The sequence below is a fragment of the Pipistrellus hanaki genome (genome assembly GCF_964339955.1).
Source record: "Pipistrellus hanaki genome assembly, chromosome: 2".
Lineage (NCBI taxonomy): Eukaryota > Metazoa > Chordata > Mammalia > Chiroptera > Vespertilionidae > Pipistrellus > Pipistrellus hanaki.
In genome coordinates this window covers 141,555,211-141,579,167 of record NC_140504.1, presented here as the reverse complement: position 1 = coordinate 141,579,167, position 23,957 = coordinate 141,555,211, and the positions used below count along the sequence as shown (strand labels likewise).

General features: G+C 34.6%; 1 protein-coding gene across 3 annotated transcripts in view; it reads left to right on the top strand.

The window, feature by feature from the left end:
* PRKACB (protein kinase cAMP-activated catalytic subunit beta) overlaps positions 1-23,957 on the top strand; it is a 100,300-nt gene that overhangs the window by 44,255 nt on the left and 32,088 nt on the right. For 2 of the 3 annotated variants that reach the window (XM_084873214.1, XM_084873215.1), the window contains 2 exons: positions 18,410-18,471; positions 20,608-20,736. In XM_084873214.1, coding sequence (XP_084729340.1) covers positions 18,410-18,471; positions 20,608-20,736 — 191 coding nt within the window. Of the gene's footprint in view, positions 1-3,168; positions 3,510-11,992; positions 12,017-13,701; positions 13,726-18,409; positions 18,472-20,607; positions 20,737-23,957 lie in introns of those variants that run through there. The other variant, XM_084873216.1, reaches the window with a different exon arrangement.

The following is a 23,957-nucleotide window of genomic DNA, read 5'->3' as shown; positions in this document are numbered from 1 at the left end:
GATAGTACTGACTGAATTCTAGTAAAATACAGCTGCTTTGATACAACATAGCTCAATTTCTTCTACAGTTTTGTGTTATTATTTTCACATATATTATATATTTTTTATTAACCCAATAATTCACTGTTAAAATTATTGTCTTAAAATGTTTAGTCCTTTAAAGTACTTAAGAGAAGAAAACATTAAAAATATGTATTATATTTACATAATCTTTTTAATATAAATTTACCATTCTTATTCTCTTCATTTTTTTTCCTGTCAACTTGAGTATTGGCTAGTGTCTTGTCATTTTTTTTTAGCCTGAAGGACTCCCTTAAGTATTTCTGCTTGCAACAGAAATTGTTGGGTTATCTTGGAATTTTATATTTTCCCTTAGATTTTGGAGGCTAGTGTTCCCAGGTGGAGAATTGTAAAACTAGTTTCTGTTTTCTTTTAGCACTTTGAATATATCATTCCATTGCTTTCTGGTCTCTTTTACTTCTATTAAAGTCATAATTAATTATGTTGCTTTTTCCTTATACTTGATTACTAATTTTTCTCTTCTTTCAAATATTTGGAAATGATGTGTGCAAGAATTGAACTCTTTCTGTTTATCCTACTTGGTGTTACTTAAACTTCTTGTAGGTTAATATTTTCCATCAAACCCGGGCATGTTCAGCCATTATTTCTGTAAATATGTTTTCTTTCACCTTTGTCTCTATCCTCTCCTTCTGATTCCCATTACATATTTGTTGGTAACCTGAAGCTATGTTCGTTTTTCTTTTGTTATTTGTTCTCTGTTTTCTTCAGACTGGATGGTTTCTATTGATGTATCTTCAAGTTCACTGATTCAGTCTTTTGCACTTCTCAGATCTGCTGTTGGGCCTGTGTAGTAAGTTTTAAAATGTGGTTATTGTATTTTCCAAGTCTATAATTTTTGTCCTAAATAATTTTTCTTTCTATATTAAATAATTATTTGTTGTATCATTCACATCATATTTTCCTTTAATTCTTTAAACCCGTTTTTTTTATTCTCTTGACACATTTAAATAGTTGTCTTGAAATATTTTGCTTGTTAAATCTTATATGTGAGCCCATTCAGAGACATTTTCTATTGACTGTGTTTTTTTTCCTCATTATGGCTTATATAATGTTTGTGTCAAAATAAGAATTTTAAAAAAACATATTTTTGTAGTAGCTCTGGATTCTGATTATTTTTTCTCCCCTGAAGGGTGTTTTTATTCATATTTTGTTTTGTTTTAGTCTATGGACTGCATCTCCCATGGTGTCTGCCTACTGATTTCTCTGTAGGGTTTACCCTGTGTCTGCATAGCTTTGTTGTTAGTTGGTGGTTGATCAAACGTTGTACTCACACACTCTGAGCCAGTTTGTGCTGATGGAGTGGTTTGTGGGTGGGGAAGCTATGCCATTGGGGAGACCATGTTTTAACTTGCTGCTGGGCCTAGCTGGGTCTCCCCACTGGGATAGCTTCCTAGTCAGCCAGGTATGTGCAGAGCGTCCTCTAGGCCCTCTCTGCCTCTCTAATTTCCATTTTCCTTTAAATCTCCTGCTAGACCACTAACTAGTCTACTGCTTACCCTTACCAAGGCCACACTTCAGATTACCAAAGCTGGACACTTCTCTGTTCTTTTCCTATGATTTGCTTTTTATTTTTATTTTTTTTAATAACATCACTCGTTTGGGGGTTTTGGCCTCCCCTTTAAATCAAGGCAGCCCTCTCGGGTGGTGAAGCTGCTAGGTGACATGGCCACAACCCCCCCCTCCCCCCAATAGGTAGAGCTATTAGATAGTATACTGACCGAGCTGTGGGGGAACAGGAGCAGCACCAAGCAAGACCACCCAAGAGTCCCACTGCTCTTATGCTTCATGAATAAATGCTTCTCAGTTTGCTTGTGATTGCTGAGTTTTCAGAGCCATGAAGTTGTTTTTGACAATTTTGTCCAGTTTCATAGTTGCTTCTTGGGGATAAGATTTGCTGAGTTACTTATTCCCCCATCCTGTCTTACCTGGCAACTTTTTTAAAATGGCAGGTTCAGCCCTAGCTGGTTTGGCTCAGTGGATAGAGTGTCAGCCTGGGGACTGGGTGGGGACTGAGTTCAATTCCAGTCGGGGGCACGTGCCTGGGTTGTGGGCTCGATCCCCAGTGGGGATGTAGGAGGCAGCCGATCAATGATCCTCTCTCATCATTGATGTTGCTATCTCTCTCTCCCTCTCCCTTCCTCTCTGAAATCAATATATATATTCAGCAAGGAATATATATAAATATATAAATATATAAATATATATATTTTTTTAATTTCTTTTTTAATGGCAGGTTCTCTTGCTGAAGTTGCACTTATGGCATGATCCTGTGAATCATGTGTACCATGGTGGTACAAACTTTAGGTCTCTGGGATTCAGAAAAGCCTGTTCACTATTCTGTCCAGCCTGCCCACCTTGCTATACAGTCTGTCATCTTAATCCTGTTTGATGGAATTGTGCACTTCAGCAGTGATTGCCAGTAACTAGTGTGCCCCCCCCTTTTGAAAAGCACCTACATGGCATCTGACACTGTAATGTTGAATTTAATAGAAGTATATAAACAAGTTATTTTGTGATCTCCTTTACAGATAAAGATATATAAAGCTTTGTGTTTTGTCTTATCCATAATGCAGAATGTTTAAATGGTTAACATTTGTGGTGCAGCGTAGCTCGATGGCTCATGAAAAATGAAAGCTATCAGCGATTTGGGCAATGAGATTCATCGCCAATAGTTGCTAGCAATTGCACACAGCATTTTAATATCAGTGAGGTCTGCAGCCAGCAGTAAGAGCTGCTGTAATTGAAAGACGTTTAGGTGCAATCATTCCGCTGTTTGTTCCTTGCCAGGTTCAACATGGGATTGTGTGAGTATTTGAAGAAAACAGCAATTAATTAAAAAAAAAATATCTTTGAAACATGTAAGAAGGGTAAATACGTGCTTAAATCTAAGAGATGTGGTTATTCGACAATCATGTGGCTCTAGAATAAAACAGTATTGTATTTGTCTCGGTTGATTAAAGCGTTAGAAAAGCTGCTCCTTGGTTACATGTGAACCGATAATGCTGGTCTAATGTTGCCGTGGTAACAACTCATGCTGATATAATTGAGAACATCTTATACATCCTGGTTCGAATATTCTCTCCCTGCCATTTTGAGTTGTTCTAGTGGTATATGAAAGAGGCTAGGGTAACTAGCTGGAGAGAAATTAAATCCGGTCAGATGCATCTTTGGCATTAATTTGATGTTTGCTAGCGATATCTATCTCGTGCTGTGCAGTTATGCTTTGCTTCCAGGGCTTTTCTTTCTAAAACAATAGACGGCTCTTTTCATCGTCTGTGTGCTGCATGTTCCAGTGTGTGTGTGTGTGTGTGTGTGTGTGTGTGTTTACACCCTCGGCTTCCACCTCTAGAGATTAGCATAGCTCCCTTTGCTGCTGGGCTGTTGTTTTGAGCAATATGTTTTGGAAAGGTTGGTTTTCATCATGAGTGGTAAGTATGCTCTCTGAGACTCTGCAGCTTTGTATTTTTAAAAAATATTTAATTACAAGAGGAAACATGTATTTTAAAGGAGCAGTTGTAAAGCCGGAGCTACAATAAATTACAATTTCTGTGATGCTTTTACATTTAGGCATTATACTTCATTTGCTTTTAAAATCCATTCAGAATTGTAAAAATTAATGCTGTTCATAGTCAATGTATATAATCAGTTCCTAGATTTCTTTAGGTTTGATTTGTTATATTTATTAGGTACTGTTGCTATGAGTTACGTTATAAATTAGTGAGTGAAAAGACCTACCCTCATAAGAGGAATGTTTTTGAATCTGATCCTGAAGATAAACTTTCTTTTTACTAGCTATGTCGTTCTAATATTTTTGTTAGCTCCTTTTTAATTATATAAAAAATACTAATCTTGCATAATATGTTGCTAACATTTTAATGACTTATTGGTTGCTTTTGTGTATACTTCATTGAGAAACAGAGATTTAGTGATGAAACAAGTGTGTACATTTTGGTTTTGGAAGCTTTGTTAAAATTTTTCAGAAATAATGTTTTGGGAAAAATAATTTGTTAGAATAAGTACGCTTGTGATAATTGGTTTCATTTTGTTTTTATAATATGACATATTTTCAAATGTCCCAAAAATGGTTTTTGAGAAAATATACTATAGTATATACTACAGTTTATCACAGGGTGAATGCCATTCACTGTAAGCCAAACCTGCAGCTAAAAATAGATATCCTGTTGTTAGTGTGAGAAATACTTGCTTAGAGCACAATTCATTAGTATCTTTTGTATTCACTAAAAAAAAGAGGATATTTATAAGTTAATCTTTAAATCCTATTTTTTAAAGGCAGTGTTATATGTTTTTAAATAGTCTATAATTTACACTTAAAAGATTTGGAATTGAATTCAGAACCTGAGAAAGTAAAATTTGTGCTGTTTGATGATATAAGTCAAAATAGATGGACCTCTTTCCCATAACTGAAGATCACCTCATTATTGCCAATAAGTATTTTTATCCTGCTATAATATAACATAAACCTCATCCTCACCGTTACATGTTTGTTTATGGAATGATATTAGACATTAAAAGATAATGTTTACATGCAAAATATTAAGAATTAAATGTTATTTGTTATTATCTTGTTAGTAGCTAGTTACTTCTGGTCTAGTGTTTTAAATTTGGGCTAATATTACAAAATCAACATGTTAACATTCCTTAGAATTTCTATGGCTATCAAAACTGAATATACTTAGTTATACTTAAAACATTCAGATTTCTCTGAATCTGGCCAATGTGTGTTTTCTCTTTGAAAGTTCAGATTATAACAGAATCTTTAGATAACCACTGTGGTGTTGTAGATGTTTTACAATCGAAAGTGTTGGTTTTAGCTGAAGAAAATTGTTGGTGCTTCTTTGCTACTTTATTTCTCTTTCAAGAAAGCTCTGGATTAGTCAGGTTCTGTTTGATAGACTTGATCATATCGCCATGTCCTTATAGCCTTTTCTACAGGAATCAGAGCAATCACAAATAGACTTTTTGATTTTTCCAGGATTGTTCAATTTTTACTCATGTTATAAGTGGTTAAAGGTTTAGCTATTTCAAAATGTGGAAAATTACAAATGGAGTGTAGTTTTCTTTGTAGAAATAAGCAAATGCTAAGTCTAAAGCTGTACATTTGGTACTTGTGTACATGTGGTACGCTCTTTTATATATATATATATATATATATATATATATATATATATATCCCCTTTCTCCTTCCTGCCTACTAAGTGTTAGTTTTCTTAGGAATCTTTGTCCCTCTTTTAATGCTACGGTCTCTCTGAATTATTTCATCCATGCCCACATTGTCATTCGTTACCAGAACATTGAATTCAAAACTGAATTCTCTTCATCCCAAATCAGCTCCCTTTTCATAGATTCTGATGTTTCTTAACGACCCCGCTGTCAATGCAGGAGCATAAAACAGAAGCCTGATAGTCATTCCTGACTTGTTTCTTACCCCCAAGCATGCACACGTCATTAATTTCTACTGAATCTACATCAGAAATGGGCTCGGAAATCCATTTTCTTTAGTCTCACTGACACTGGGAATGCTTTTAGATCACGGTTCTGTGTCTTTCAGTTCTACTGCAGGAACTACTCACTGTCTCTCAGCCTTCATTTTATATCCCTCCCGACCATTTTCTGTGCTGCCATTTCCTAACCCAACACGAAACTTTGTTACTCCTGTTTTCTCTCAGATAACCATTAAACTCCTTGGTAGGGCATACAGGATCCATGACCTCCCCTTCTGGCTTTATTTGCATCTCATAAAATTCTGACCTAGTCATACATGACTACATCACATATTATTCCTTGCAACCTTTTTATATTTATATTTATATCATACTATAAAAATTCTGAAAACCACATGTGCTTTTTAGTGCCTATGTCATCGACTTCTTAGAGTTTGGTAACCCCCCCCCCCCCAACTCCCAAAGCAAGCTTATAAACTTTATATTGTATAATATATAATTCTTTATATTGTAATGAAATTATATATTAGCATGTCAGTTTCCAGTTTCCAACCTTTGAACTTCTTAAGAGTGCCATGCTCATCGGTATATTTCTAGTAGTTACCCCAGTGCCCCGAACACGGTGATGAGCTCATACGTTCTCATAGAATAGACAAGGGACTAACAATTACCAATTTTTACGTATTTGAACACTTCTTAACATTATCAATAAAAAATACCAGCTATTTTTTAAAATTTTTGTTTTGGTTCATATGGTTATCAGAACCTACATAGCAACATTCCAAATGAAAACTCTGATTGGTCCACCTGTAGTTAAAAGCAAATCTCCAGAGAAGGCATTAATCTTTAGGACTTACAGAAAAGTTATAGACTTGAGCAAAGCACTTAATTAATTCCCCTGTCTAGATCTTCATTAAATATCAAAGAACACAAAAATGGGGAAAACAGTGCATCCGTTCTGAAATTAAGGAAGGAAACTTTGCCAGTACAGTATCAGATTGATGATCAGACACCAAAATTTAACTAGCAGTTTTACTTTGAGTAGCTTGCTTCATGGGAAAGAAATAAATAGTAGTTTCACCCTCACAAGCTTGGAGGGATGAGGCTTATAAGAAAGACTGTTAGGGAGATAAGTGGCAGATCCAATATGCTGATTACTTTCATCTAAAACAGTTATAGTGGGACAACCAAAAATGTGTTAGCTATTCAGTTGAAAAAGTGGCCTTTCTTCTTCCAGATGTGACAGGGCTTTTCTGTGAAGTGTGGTGATGTCACCCCTAGTAAGAAACCTATAGTCAGGCCTGCCTGCATTCCCACTTCGGAAAGTCACTGGATTATTTAACTGTTAATGTAAATATGTGGAGATGAGAGGATCCACCTTACTTGGGGGACGTTTGAAAGTTTTGAAAGGTTTCTCATTGTTTATGAATGAATAGGCAAGAAAAACAACAGCATGGAGCCTATGAAAAGAGATTGTGCATCATTAAAGAATAAAATCACAGCCTTCGTAGGAAGAAACTGGGGTTATGTTTAGAAAACATTTGGGGTGGGGTGGGGAGGCAGATTTAAAAATAAGAAATCACAGCTAGTGTTGAATTCTTGAAATTTTCAAGTGAACATGGAATATAACACAAGAAATTCGAATGAAAAGAGAGCTGGTTAGGAGGCATGAATAGAAAAGAAGCAATAATGATACAAAGTAAGGTTATAACAAAATGAACCTGGCATTTGCAGAGTCCAGAGCTGCATTAGAGGCAGGAAAGACTGAAATAGTAATCACTGCAGGAAAGGAAATTAATTATGTGAAGAAGTAGCATGATAAAACCTAGCAGAATGTAGGGGAAATGGATAGGATAGAAATTTTGAGATGAAAGTCTAAGTTGGATAAAAGTAGGAAACTCCACAAATTGAGTGAATAGCATTCCCAAAGAACAGGTAATGACTAATAGAACAGAAGCAATGATACTAAGTCATTGGTATATATGATATATATGATTAGGAAAACTTCTTAGTTGAAGACAAACCTGAATTTGTATATTGAAAGAATTCATTGAGTTTTGACAATGATTAACAACAACAAAACCAACAGCCAATTATATCCTGATGGAAGTTTTTAACTTCAAGAATAAGAGAAAAAAAATGAATGTCACAAACTTTCAAGTCTCTTTGCCTCGTATACTTAATACAAAGTTCCTCTTATACAGAAAAAGAAATCCAAAAATTGGAGACTTGATAATTAGAAAATCCTTCCTAGAGCAAAAATTAATGGATCCAACAGCACCTAGAAATACTGAATAAAATAAAGCAAGCATCCCTCTGAATGAATACCAGAACTTACAAGAATGTAATAGAAACACCCAGTGTGCAGAAAGTGAAATGGTAGGTGGAAACCAGAACTGTAAGAGGGAGCATACCTGACCACTCCAAGGAGATTTTCATACCTTGGTAACCAAAGTGCTTTGGTGATAAATGGCCTCACAGAGACAGAAAACCATTTCTTTGATCCATACAACGTGGGATTTCTTAGACCCCTCTATAAAGCTAGGATCCTCAAAGGATTACAGCCTCAGCAAGAGAATAGATTAGAAATTAAAACCCCTCTGCTCACCCTGGGAGAAAATGAGGAAGCTTGTGTTTCTTGGCTTGGCTTCCTAGGGGCAGGGGAGGGGTGTGCACTCCTGGGTGTGGGATGCCTGTTTTGGGAGTTTGTGATCAATTGCCTCTCCTCCAGTAGATTTAAGGTTTTAATCTGTATTAATGGTGTGGTCCAGAATTGCCAATAATATAAAGCAGTGATTTTCAACCTTTTTCATCCAGTGGTACACTTAAACTAATTATCAAAATAATTCTGCACACCCAAAAAGTATTTTTTTTGCTGATCTGACAAAAAGAAAAGAAAAAAAAGGTATAATTTTGATTCATTTACACCAGGTGGCTATTGTTGTATTGGTTTTAGCCATTTTTTAATTTGACAGGAAAAGAGGTTGGTGCCCCTAACTAAATAGTCATGTATTGCATGATTTAAAAATTCTTGCAGCACACACACAGTAGAACTTGAAAATTGCTGAGGTAAAATACATTATTACAAGAGTTCCAGGCTAGTAACATTCACTGGATGCCAGGCAGTGAATACAAAACATCTTCTAGTCAAACCCTGCAGGTTTCTCAGATAAAAGCCCCCCTGGAGCCTGGCCAGCATGGCTCAGTGGTTGAACATCGACCTATACGCCAGGAGATCACGGTTTGATTTCTGGTAGGGCACATGCCTGGGTTGTGGACTCCATCCCCAGTGTGAGACGTGCAAGAGGCAACCAATCAATACTTCTCTCTCATCATTGATGTTTCTATCCCTCTTTCCTTCTCCCTTCCTCTATGAAATCAATAAAAATATATTTGCGATGGGGTGGGGAGTGGGGAAAGACCCACTGGATTTTGAGTTCACAATCCCAAATCAACACACACATACGCACATATAAATTATATTCAGCAGATTCAACTGGATCAGTCCCTGTCAGGAATACCAGAGAGTAGAAGTGTTACACACAGATTACCATTTAAAATGAATAAAAACATAAAAATATAAATTAAGATAAAAAAATTGTGTGCACCTCTTAACAGAGATTCAAAATATATAACACAAATGGACCCATTTAGAGGAAGAAATTATAACTATAAGGTTTGTAGATATACATAGAGAAAATTCTCATCCAGTAATTGGAGAATACACAGAAATATATAGAACACTTACAAAATTGATAGTACAACTAAAAAAATTAAAATATTTTATAGAATAGATATATTAGGCTATGGTATCTGACCATAAAGCAATTAAGTTTAATGGATAATAAAAGACTAATTAAAAAACAAACAAATATTATATCTCTGAATTTTAAAAGTTCAAATAACTCACAGGCCAAGAATTAACTAAGTATAAATTTAAAATTCAACTATGCATCAAAACTTTTAGGATGCAGCTAAAATGGATTTAGAGACAAAAAATTTTTGAGTGAAACATGTTAATGCTTATATTAGGAAAGGATAAAGATATTCTTGATTCAATGTAAGTATTCAAGTAAACAAAAAATAAAAAGCACAGTGTGGTTAGTCAAAAGAAGAAAATATTTAATAAAGACATTCGCAAAAATCAGTGGAATAGAAAATAAAGATAAATGAGAGCCAAAGGTTAGTGCATGGAAAGGACTTAAAATAACTGATGAGAACTGTACCCATTTAAGATGTAATCAGTTAAAAGCCTTACTCAGCTTATTAAAATTAGGACTGGACTGTTTTACAATCAAATTCTGGGAAATAGCCAAAGAACAAAAATTTCAATCTTTTACAAAATCTTCCAAAAAAAATTGAGAGGGGGAAAAAAAAGATATTCTTAAACTTATTTAACTCCAGTAGAGCTTTACAAGTAAAATGTGGAAAAAAGAAAATTAGAAACATTTTTCTGAGGTTAGAAATAGGAAAAGAATGCTTTATTGTCTGTTTCTATAGTGATAGCCATAACCTATACATTAACACAAGAAAGACAGGGGGAACAAAATTGTCATTACTTACAAGTGATATGTGATTGTCTATATAGAAAATTCAAGAGAACATATGAATGTTATTTTATAATTAACTAGAGGCCTGGTGCACGAAATTCATGCAAGGGGGAGTGCCCTCAGCCCACGCTGCATCTTCTCCAATCCAGGACCCCTCATGAAATGTCCGACTGCTGGTTTAGGATCGGGCAGTTGGACATCCCTCTCACAATCCAGGATCACTGGCTCCTAACTGCTCACCTGCCTGCCTGCCTAATCGGCCCTAATTGCCCTCCCTGCTGGCAATAGATAACAGTCTGGTAGCATTGTCAGATATAAGATTAATATATAAGCATCAACAGTGTACTGTACATCAGCAACAAACAGAAACAGTGATTTTTAAAAATCTCCCTTTTACAGTATCAACCAAAGCTCTAAGAACCTATAAATACATCATGAATCTAATAAAAGAGTAATAAGACTTGATGAACCAAGAGGTCATGGTTTGATTCCTGGTCAGGGAACATGCCTGGGTTGTGGGCTAGATCCCTAGGAGGGTGTGTGCAGGAGGTAGCCGATCAATGATTCTCATCATTGATGTTTCAATCTCTCTCACCCTCTCCCTCCTTCTCTGAAACGAATAAAAATCTATTTTAAAAAGAAAACTTTAAAAATAGATATTTACCTAATCTTTAACAGGAAGTATGATTTAATCACCATTAGATTAGCAAAAATCCATGTTGTGAGGATATGGAACATCAAGGATATGGTGGCCATTACCATCTAGTTAAGTGGGCAGTGTATATACCCTATCATGTAGGGAGCCACTCCTAGCTCTATACAGCCTGCCAACAAGACAGGATACTAAGAATCAAAGAGAAAATCTTTAGCACATGTGATATTCCTCTGAGAAAAAATGCCTTCAGTGAACAATTATGGAAGTGAAGTGCATTTCAAAGAAAATTTCAGATTGCCTGGGTCATTAATTTTATAACTGTCTTTTTAGTTTAAGTTTTTATTACAAAATCCTGTAGGGAACATCTCCAATCAAACATGGCTTGGATGGCCTAAAAAATCCGCAGCATCTCTAATAGAGAGCGAGTTGGGAGAGAAAGCAAGTACATGTAATTAGTTGTGTATAGTACACTGTGCATTCCTAGTATGTCTCTCTGTCCTTGTAGGCACTAGTTGGGTTAATGTGGTTTTTTTTATAATTTGATCATTTAAATAGATGTTTCGCCAAAAGTTTTTATATTTTTTTTTACAGTTTACTGAAAGTTAGTCAATTATATTCTTCACTTGTAAATAAGACTTGATAAGGAATCAATTAAAAAGAGCATAAGAAGAGCAGAGTGAAGTAAGATGAATGTCACAATAGGAAATGTAGCTTTTACTGCCTGTAAATTTCCAAGCACTTATGTGTGGCTTGGTACATGACATCTGGATATCTTCACCTACTAAAGTGGGCATGGTCTCATCCACTCGGCTGCAGAAATTCACTTACAGCAATTAAAGGTCTTTGTGCCCAATACCATTTTTTAAGGCTACAGTGAATTTGCTTTCAATGAACATGTTGGAATATGGTGAAACAAATAAAGTGTCCCTTCAGCAAAGTGAATACAATTACTCTTCAGGTTAAAGGAGTAGCATATGATAATTCATTAACACATTTCTAGAATTAGGTTTTGTTGGTTAAAAATATATACATATATATGTATATACAAACATACCAATATGCATATACATATAGAGAGAGTGTTGTAATACTTATAGAAAACACTTGTGAATTTGTATGCTCAAGTATTTTTGGTTCTATTTCTGTGTATAAATATAATAGTGAACATATATGGATGGATAACTTCTTTTGGGCCTGTTATTGGATGTGATATTTATCTGTTTAATTTATTCTCTTTGATCAAGCACGCAAATCATCAGAAGCATCTGGTAGGAAACCACCTTTTACAGAATAATTCTGTTACTTTGATTGCTATATGTTTGGTTTTTATGAGGAATGTTGTGACAACTAGAATGTTTTATATTTAGTTTACTGAAAATATTTGTATTGCAGCATGTGTGTGGGAGGGTATTCTTAGAAATAACAAATACAGAACTCTAAAGAGGTGGGTGTTTGAAGTATGGGGTATAGAAAATTAACTATTTCACTTTGCAGAGGTTTTGGAAAGGATTGTACTGTTCTTTGTTGATAGAACTTGGTATATTTATAGGTAATTTATCTCAGTTTCCATCCTGTTCTGTGCTTTCGATAAGTAAAGAATGAAATAATTTAATTATAAAGCGATTAGAGAGCCCATGAATAATAATCTGTTCAGTAAAATACTATAAACTATGATTACAAAAAACATACTATTAAGAAATATAATTGCTTTAATACCTAACACTTGCTCTTTCCATAAGCCCCCTCCTTTATTCACTACATAAATAGTCATCAAGGTTTAAAATATTCAGGTCTCTAATCTCCAGTTATCCCTCCTTATCCTGGCTCCCTTATTCCTTAGCAAGTGATCTTGCCTCCTATTTCCCAGAAGAAATAGAGCCTAGCAACTATGAATAACTCCGTTTACTCCAGTTTCTTCCCACACATTGACAAGCATCGCCATGACAAACAATTGCCTCCATGATCGGACACCTGCCTGCCTATACACTTTATACCTCCCTCTGCTACAGCCTTATACCCTCAGCTGCACCTATGACAAGTCGGTTGCCATTTCCTGGATAAACCACGCTTCTTCCTCCAAGCCTTTTTACACAAGAGCAGCTCAGCCTGGAATGTCTTCTCCGTCAACTCATGTGCCAAAGAAACTGTCCTTCAAGATTTAGCACAAATGCTGTGTCAGCTATTTTGCCTTACCTTCACTCCCCAAGAGTTTCCTCTTTCAAGCTCACATAGCATCTTATAATTTTCTTAGTTGTCCTTGTCACATTCCAGGATAATGGTTCTATCTCCCCATCAGCTTCTCCTCTCCTTCAATAATGGAGATGCATTTATTCTTTGTAGTGTTCCCAGAGTCTAGCTCAGTTTCAGGCACCACTAACCAGGGCTCAGTACATGTTGCTGGAAAGAAAGATCGTTAAACCAGCACCAAGGAAGTAAAATGCCTGAACGACACGAATGCCTTTCAGGAGGGAAATAATTTATTTAATTATTTAAATTTAATTTAGTTAAACAATTAATTTATTATTAAATAATTTAAGTAATTTTAAAGTGTTAAAATTCAGATTAGCTTTTCTCAGTAAAATTTTGAATAAATAACGGAAGTCCAGATATGGTACTGTAATAGTTATAGGATATATATTTCGATATATGTTACTTAATATTATTAGCATCATTACTATGAGGAGTTAAAGGTTTTGCTAGTAGTTTTAAGAAGAATTAGAATGGTATTGATTTGGGCACTAAACAGTAATTATTGATTTTACTTCTTTACCATTTAATTTGAAAATGTCCTATCTGAATGTATTCAGCCAAATAATTGAGTTTCTATGTTATTGTTTTATTTCTGTATAATAATATTCTGGGGAAATGAGTATTGATTATTTCATGCTACTATGTTGTTTTTATGTGTGTCATTTAATCATTGTTTCATTTATTTATTTTTTTTGTATACAAGCTTGCTCTTCTCCAGAAGTATCTGGTAGGCAACTAAATACTTTTTAATACTAATAATATAGTTACCTTTAGAGCTGTTTACATGTTTGTTTATAAGTTGTTGTGCTCCTCTAAAGTTATATTTTTATAAAGCATATTGAGTTAATAAAACATTTTAGTTAATAAAGGAAGTGGTTTATTTAGCTTTATGTTGTTTTATCTATAGAACTGATTTATAGTGAAGTTTTTTAGTGGTATTTTAGAAACAACAAATATAGCACTGTGAAGCAGTGGGAGTTGACAGCGTAGCGGAATACAGATTAATGCACACCACTTACATTAGATAACCTGGGTTAACGAATGGTTTTTGAAAGAACATACTGTTATAAGTTATACATTTTGAGTAAAAAAAAACAAAAAAAAAACACACAGCTGGCATTTAATTGGGTATTTATCCTAGAAAGTTTATATTCTATTTTGTTCTATTTTCTGTTTGTATCCCTTATACTTTTCTGATATCCATTATAAAGTTTAAATAATGCCACGCTTTTATTATAAAGAGGTGTAAAGGATGCTGTTGGCATTTATCTTATTACAAAGAGACTGGAGAACTCAACATCTGGGGTGGTTGTAATCTGTACAGTAATTTTTGAACTCTTATTACAAAACACAAATGATCGTCTCTTTTTAAGCTTGGAGAATGGCACACTATAACTAGCAATGTGCTCTTTTTATTTAAGCGGTAATGTGATTTATTTAGCACAGAACCCCAAAACATCTAACAAGTTTACTAAGCATAATTAATAAAGCACTCTTATTCATTATATAAGAATATACATGAATGTCATGTATCTGAATATCATGCAATAGAGATATGCAATATTTGAATTTTTAATAAATTTCCTAATGTTTAAAATGAACTTTGTAATATAATTTTTATACTGTGTCCTATGTATAAACATATCCAGAGATATTTTGAGGGTGTGTGTGTTCATGTTCTTGTGGAAACGCATAAAAACTGGCACTTTGTTTCTAGCTGCTTCCTCTCGCGAATGTGGGTAACATTCCTACACACCAACCCTGAGTGACAGAAAGATTCCTTTGGTAGGCTGATTTCTTCAGAGCGCAATGTGATAGACTCTTGCAATAACACAAACTGAAGACAAAATACGTTTGTTTGGAAAATAAATATAATTGAAATGTACACTTCTGAGAAGAAATTAAGTTAATATGTGGAGAGTCCTTCTTATAGTTTGTAGTATGGACCTCGTTTGCCACATTATAAATCAGTACTGGGCAAAATGTATTTGCAGAAAGATCCTTCCTTGAGATATATTTTCACCCTAATCATTGTATGAGGCTTTGTAGCTAGGTACCCATGGTCCTGTAGCTGAGAAGTATTAGAGCCAACATCCTCATTCAGATGCACCAGGCTCCAAAGCTGGTGGCTGCTTCAGGATATCACAATGGCTTAGATGGTAAAATGTAGGCATCTATACTAATAAAAGGATAGTATGCTAATTAGACTAGACATCTACCAGATATCCTTCCAGGCGTCCTTCTGGACAAAGCCATGGTGGCAGGGCCAAGGCAGAGGCGGTTAGGGGCGATCAGGCCAGCAGGGAGAGCAGTTAGGGGTGAGAGGGTGTAGGTCAGGCTGAGGGACCTCCCCACCCCCTCTAGTAGATTATATATTAGAAACAAGAAACCCAAAACATTGAGAGCGTTTATGCCTTATAGGGAACTCTGCGGTGGGGTTTGAATTTGGCTGTCTCTTCCACCATGTATTCTCTTAATTAGCTGTCTCTACCTTATATCAGTGGATATAAATTCTAAAACTAACCAAAGAAAAAACTAAAAAAGAAAAGCATTTAGAAATTTAAATTCACCACCATCTAAAAAAGAATAAAATTCATGCCAATACATGTGGTTCTGGACTGCTTGTGTGTTAGAGTTGTTCATAATCCGGCGTGTTGTGAAAGACTTTATGTTTGGTGTCTGTATTTATAAGATGTGTAGTTTGGTTTACTGATATTTTTACAAGAGTTAACTATGTTCATCTTTGTGTGTAAATAGTGCACATGTAAACTAGAGATTTTATGTGTTTATATATCCTCATGTGACCAAAGTGCTTCAGAACCAAGTTTTCCTCATGAAACTCTTTAGTGACTTTGTAGTTAGTGCTTATCCTTTACTGTAAAAGGGAATCTATTTGTTGAAATAATTCCCCAAATTTAGTATCCTTGATTCATACCCATTCCTGATGACTTTATATAAGATTTTTATGAAAACTATTATTTACTGCCGAAACCGGTTTGGCTCAGTGGATAGAGTGTCAGTCTGTGGACTGAAGGGTCCCGGGTTCGATTCCCGTCAAGGGCATGTACCTTGGTTGCGGGCACATCCCCAGTAGGGGATGTGCAAGAGGCAGCTGATTGATGACTCTCTCATCGATGTTTCTAATTCTCCCTTCCTCTCTGTAAAAAATCAATAAAATATATATTTTTAAAAACTATTATTTGCTTTATGTAGTGCCACTGATCAGTCAACTAAGAATGTGTCAAAGAATTTCCTGAATGTCCTCTCAGTGAACAAAATAAAGTAGCAGCAGAAATTTTTCCTCTAGCTCATTCACCGAGCAAGGAGAGGGAAATTTCCTTTCAGTTCACCATCCTTGGCCAATACCGCCTTGTTTCTCCTTTGACCACTGAGGCTTTCTGAACTCCGGATCCACTTAGCAGTGGGTGACGGAGAAGCTGGAACAGGATGCTAGGGTTGTTTTCTTACTCTGATTCTCTTCCTTGTCTTCCAGTTATCTGCACTCAGGCAGGCATCTGGAGAGTTTGCACTTGATGTGCAAGTTCTATAAATAGAAGATAACTGAAAATATTTTTCAAGAAAATAATCAGTTATATTTTGGGAATCTCTTAAAAACTACAGTTGCATTTAGCAATAAATTATGTCCTTTCTTTATTTTATAGCCCTCATTGCCAAGTCAGTGCCATGCGCAGATATGTCTGCTTCATCACACACCCCCCCCCCGCCCCCCGCCCCCGCCCCCCGATCTTACTTATAAAACCAGTTGTGGCTAGTACATTAACTTTTAGCATTAGGTTGACTCCAACAATTCTAAACTCAAAGAAAATGCAGTTTTCCACCCCAAACCCACCCCATCCCCTTAGTGGGGGGCGGGTGAGGAATTAGACCAATTTGCATAATTATATTCAATTTGTTTGATTCATTATTTTGGTGGGTGAGATTTTCATACAATGAGAAAATTCTAATTTTAAAACTTATTTTTCTCAAACTTTCTAAAATAGATATTTCGAAAGTGTTTTAACAGCAAAATACAAATGACAGCTTATATAAACGAGTAAAATAATGTCTGCTCTTGGTACCTGACATCCCATTTTGAAATCTCAGAAGGTTTAGAACGCCAATAGCCTTTTTGGTTAGTAGCAGTGTTTTGGGAAAGGTACTACACTGGGGAGAAGGGGCAATAACAGTGTGTACCTTAAAGTGCCTCATTTTAATACTACCACCTTATTGGTTTATCTTATTCAAGAAGTTATGAGCCTCTCAATTCTGCCTTTTCCTTATCATTCTCATCACCCAGCACTACCATCATCAGCACTGTAGTATATCTGGAATAAATGCCAGTGTGCCACTCTTTGTTCAGTTTGCATAGCCTTTTACTACTTGAACATTATTTAAATACTTTTTTTCTGCTATTTTCTTCTTTATTTATAGATTCATGTGTCAGAGAAATACTGGAAGCTTTCTGAACAAAAGACTACAACAATTTTTTTTTTTTTTTTTTGTATAATCAGGTTTTGCTTGCATACCTAACTAGGAACAAGAATGCATATCGTTTATGCCTTTTTACCTCTCTGGAATTTTTCCCCCTATTATTTCTTTTTAAACACAGGAAGTTGGTTGCAAACAGAAATCATTGCTAGTAACTTTGTGGAAAGACAATGAAAACGAGTATTCTTTTTAAATTACTTATCGTTTAACAAATCTAAAACTTCAAACCACAGCTCTATAAAATAATGTGGCTATCAACCACTACATAAGCATCTGGTTTTGGAATGCTTTACTTCGTGTACATTTGAAATTAGTCGTTCAGACATTTAGGTTTGCTCCAAAGTTAGAATGAGATTTTTAAGCTCTTTGGGTTTTTCTGGTTGTTTGTGGTGGCTTGTTCTGTTCTGTTTTAAGTCTTTGTGGGTATTCTTTATGTGTTCGTGGTAGAGAAAAAACTGATAATAATATAAATTCCAATACCTGAAAATAGCCCTTTGTCAAAATCGATTATATTTGAAACTCGACAAATCAACAAGTTTCAATTCTCCAGATGTTTTTCGTTCTGAAGCATAAAGACTTTTAAACTATCACAACTGGTTTACTTACCAGTATTTTGTTCTAGATTATCCTAACCTTTTTACATTACTTCCGGGTATATCTTCAGGAATAGGATTTTCATTATTAGATTTGAAATTATCAAAGTGATCTCCATATAGGAAGATATTAGAGATTTTTAGAAATTTGAGAAAAATATTTGTTTCCTATTTAGAGAAACGGAATAGCTCTCTATTATATCATGTTGTAAATACATGTTTTATGGTGACCATAGATGATGTGTGTGTTTTTAAAGCACGAATATTTGTATGTAATATGAAAGTTGTTACAAGACAAATTTTTAAGAATATTTTTCTGTTTTTCTTTAGTGAAAGAGTTTCTAGCCAAAGCCAAAGAAGACTTTTTAAAGAAGTGGGAAAACCCTGCTCAGGTAAGGAATATTTCCATGTATGTATGATTTAAAAATTCTCTATTAATAAAATCACGATTCTTGCCTAAGTAATTTACTGCTTCCAGAAATCTTAATTTATTGTACATGTAGCATTAATAAATGTAGGGTTAACATGGGAATTTTTGCCATAATATTGTTTTGATTTATTAATAATTTTATGTATACTTAAATTGGAGAAGGAACTAATTTCTAGTATAATACCTGATTATAAATTTTGATACTAATTTCAAGCTACTACAAACTCTTGATATTTTCAAATATAGTAATTTGATTTATGCTTCTGCTAGCATATTTATTATTCTTATTAATTACAAAAGTAGGGATCCTATTGTACAGTTTCAAATTCTTAATCCCAAACATTTGGCTGTTGATAACATATCAAATACAGGGATTCTTTCATGAACATTTTGATGAAGTAAATTTTATATAATTTAAGTACTTTAGATTTTAACTGAGATCTAAACATTTTATATAAAAAGTCATCTATACTTATAAAAAATATCTTTTTTTAGATATAGAATAAGTAATGAATTTTAATAGTAGATTAAATTTTGAAAACCTTTATCCTAGCATAAAAAAAATCTTTTCAAGTATTTTTTGCTAAAAAAAATATTTAATATTAAATAAATGTGATGTTTTATGAAGATGCCATCATTATCAAGATTTAGAGCATGACCCATAATTTAAATGTATAAAAATTAGACATTATCTAACATGAAACATTAAGGAGGTGAATAAGATGGCATTTTTATATAGAAAGCAATGACTAGCAAAAAAAAGATGTTCTGTGGTCTATTAATGAAGTCTATTTTCATTGTTTAGTTGGGAACTAATAATATTAAACATTTTAATCCATCTATGTTGATAAAACAAAACATTAAATATCTATTATAATAATAAAAGCATAATATGCTAATTAGACCGGACAGCCGAACAACCTTCCAGAAGTCCTTCTGGACTACCTTCCAGACAAAGCTGGGCTGCAAGGGCCAAGCCCCTTGCATGAATTTTGTGCGCAGGCCTCTTGTTAATTCATAAATTTAAGTAATTCAGTCAGAATTAGAGGGACGTATTCTTTGCATTGACATGGAATCTCATGGCAATTTAAAATCATTATAAATCTGAAATGAAAATAAGGTTTTCAATGGAGATTAAATCCAGCTACAATGGATTCACTTGCTTATGCAAGAATCTTATTTCATCTCAACTTTCTCAAGCTCAACACTAGACAGGCTGAAAATAATTTTTCTAAAAATTTGATGGAGATCTTTGTAACGAAAACCTATTAAAAATGGATCAGCAATTACTATTTATTGCTATTTAGCACATAATTTGTTCCTAGTAATTTTCATTTTGTTGTGACAGCAACAAATTCAATAGATTGATGCTTCCAATTCTTTGCTTCTATGCTATATTCAAAGCCAAACAAAGATGTGTGCTTATAACAAAGCATCCATTCAAGGAAAAAAAGAGGCTGATTATTGTTCTGGGACTCTGACTCTTGGTTATTTTTGTGGGCATGAGGAACTCTTCTTTCCTATTGTTACTGTTTTAGGTAATACTGGGTCATTATAACATCAGAGAGAAAGCTATTAGAATCTCTCATGCGGTTATTCTCTAGTTCTATAAGCTCCTGTAAAGATAGAAATTAAGTTATAATGGTGCTTTCTTTAGAGGTAACTCTAGTGAAAGGACACTGATCCCTCAGCTTATCTAGTCATTGCAGTTATTTGCAAGTGCACTAAGACTGTGGCTTTCATGATTGTCTTGGTCAGTGTACCTCTGGTCAGTTTGTAATTACTAAAATATGAAACTTAATTTGTTAGAAGTCCACTACTAATAATATATATTGGAATATAGCCTTTAATATTTCAGCTGAAGCTCTTATTTCCTCCCATTACTATTATGCTTTATTTTGCAATATAATTCTCAAATATTAAATCCTTTTTTTTTTATTCAAAGGGAAAAATAGAACCAATAACTTGGAATTTCAATAGCCTTTCATATTATTTTTAAATGGATGGTTAATAAATTAAATTATCGATTTTGATTATCACTAAATCCATTGTTGTTGCCATAGTATTCAAAACTTATTTTATTTTTATGCATCTGTAGAATAATGCCGGTCTGGACGATTTTGAAAGGAAAAAGACCCTGGGAACAGGTTCCTTTGGAAGAGTCATGTTGGTGAAACACAAAGCCACTGAGCAGTATTATGCCATGAAGATCTTAGATAAGCAGAAGGTTAGTGTTTTTGTTGTCATTCACTTGAAGAGTAAACTTCAGTTTTATCAGCTACATTATTAAATAGATGCAATATAATGACTTAAATGTTGACACCTTCAAAGAATCTTATTGTTGCATTTAATTGTCATTCTTATTATTATGACTGTATGATACCGTAGTTATATTTTTAGTATATAGGAGAACATTATTTCAATAATTATTCATACATAATAGGTATGTGTATGTTTACTAACAAAATATTGAATTTAACATGTTAAGAACAGGCTTCTCTACTATATTGTGCCTTGTGGAAAAATACAGGAAAAAAATTATTTGATCCTTAGATTGAAGTAACAGAAATTTAATCATTTTATTTTATGACATTTTAATTGACAGTAGAAGCCCTCTTATTTGAGATGATTGAATTTGCTTAATTAAAAATATAAATTAAAGCAGTAAAAACTTGAAAACCTACATACTATTAAAGATCAGATCATTACAATGGTAAGATCTGTACACATATAATACCTTAATAAAAAAAATGGAAAAAATAAAAAGTTAATTAATTTAAAAAAAATTTTAAAAATCAGATCATTATACACTTGAAACTAATATAATGTTATGTTAATTGTATCTCAGTTAAAAATTAAAAGTAATTTTTAAGTGTTTATCACATATTGGTGTGTATATATATATATATATATATATATATATATAATCAGGATACCTGAATTCTTCATGCTTTAAATATTAAGCTTCTATTTTCTTAGTAATCACATTTTGGCTTACTGGAATATATAGATAAGAAAAATTTCTAGAAGCTTTATTTTTAAAAAATAAAAAGCAATAGTTGAAATTAATGTTAATAATAGATTTTGTTTAGTCCAATGTATCCACAACATTATCACTGCAATATGTGATTAATATAAAAATTACTGAAATATTTTAAGCATACCAGTCTTCAAAATCTGGTATATATTTTACATTTACTCTCCATTCAGGTCACCACATTTTCAGTGTTAAAAAACCACATCTCTAAAACAAACAAAAAAGCTAACCTCTAACATGAAAGCAGTAATGGCTTATTAAGTCTCTCTAAAATTAAATACACCCCCCCTACACACACATGCAGAATTATGCATCTTTGTCTGTTGCCCTCTCACATAATTTTTCTAACCATGCTTCTTGGAAAAATAGTTTAATCACTATCCCTAACTCACTTCCTATTAATTCTTTAACTCACAGTGATTTAGCTGCCTCCTTATTTATCTCTTACCTCTTGCTACTTCACTAAAATGTCTCTGCCACGGGTCAACCAATCCAGTGACCTAATCTCCAAGTCCAATGGACTCTTTTTGCTTCTCTTATGTGACATTTTTAGAATCTACAACCATGTTGACCACTCCCTTAAAACTGTCTTGACCTTGGATTTCTGGATCCCCATTCTTTTCTAATTATGCTCCAGCCTCTTGGACATTTTTTTTTTTTAATGTGCCTTTTTCTTTTTATTTTTTTTCCGTCTACCAATCTCTGGATCAGGGGTCCTCAAACTTTTTAAAGTGGGGGCCAGATCACGGTCCCTCAGAGAGCTGGAGGGCCGGACTATATGAACTACTAATTCCTACTGTAACACCTCGGCTGCGCTCACTGCCAAAAAACCTGGCGGGCCGGATCAGACTCCTCTGCGGGCCGCATGTGGCCCGCGGGCCATAGTTTGAAGACCCATGCTCTGGATGATTCCTTTTTGTGTGTGTATGTGTGTTCTGTGCACTCGCCCAGTACACTCTCATCCAAGCTTTCAGCTCATCCTTGCGCCCTGTGCTCTAACTTGTGCAATCCGAGCACGGAACTCCTAGAGACCAGCTCGTGCTTCCCCTAATTTTCTGGATGACATATTTGGGTCTCAGAGAGGGCACGTGATTTGTACGCTTGTGTTGGTAGCACAACAACAACAACGAAATGCTTCGAATTTGTATTTTTATTAAATCCGTCATTAAAATGTTCTTATCTGTACAGCTTCTAATATTTTATGTTACCTTCCTTAAGGAATTAACAAGATGTGCTTTTAGTCATAAAATATTAAAAGGATTACAAAACGTATTTTTTTACACTTTAAAATATTTTGTAAGACGGTGACTTGCTAAGTGAGTTACTGAGAAGGCTGCCTTGGGAATAAATCCTGGTGAAAGAGTATTTCCCGGAGGAGCAGCTGCCATTTGAAGTCATTTCCCCGCAGCAGCGATTTTCAGCCCGTGTGCAGGCCACAAGTATTTTTAAGACATGTAGTGCCTGCCTCTGTAGTCAGGGGCGCTGGCCTCTATTGTCAAATAAAATAATGATCACAGCCAACACAACAATAGCTATCCAGTGCGAATGATTCAAAATTATACATTTTTCGTCAAATTGGCAAAAAATGTTTTTTAGTGTGCCGCAGAACTTTGGTGATTAGATTGTGTGTGCCATGAGAGGTTGAAAATCGTTGCTGTATGGCCTTGTTCTAGATCTATTCAGAATCACAACAAAGACTTTATATTCTGATTTTTTTTCCAAATTTATTTAATTTGCTAAAACTAAGTAACAAAGTAACATTCTGTAATAACCTTTCTGTCTCTCAAGTCTGAGGTCTTTCAGTTAATCCTTTGTGGCTTCTCCTATCTTAGGGTGTGTGAGGGGAGGGGCATAAATCAGCACAGAAATTAACCAGTTAGCTGCCTCTCATCCGAAACGGAAACCATCCCCATGTCTTCCATATGCGCTGGAATATTTACGAACCTAAGTTACCATAATGTTCTTTATAAACCCAGAGATGTCACTCACAAGTCTGATTTTAAAATTTGAGCGACCAGAGTTGATACCCGAGGTTTTCGGCTGTAGACATGCGTGGCGTGTGGGGAAGGTCTGCCACTTCCGTCTGTAGACACTCAGTGGCGTACGGTAGATTAAGGAAATCCCGTTTCTCTATTCCACATCATGTGTCAAGCATTACAACTCATTTTACATTTATTATATCAGTGACTCTTCACAACATTGTGCGACATTCATCTCGCCTTCAAGCCAAGAACCTCTCTCAGTAATCTTTTCCAAGTCAAACAGCTAATGAGAGAGCCAAGAAGCTGACCGGGGCTTGTCTGATTTCTATTCTTACACTCCATGCTGATTTTTCCTTTCAAATGTATTCGTTATCCCTGAAATCTTTTCTGACACCACCTACGTGCTCCCTCACTGATATTAACGGGACT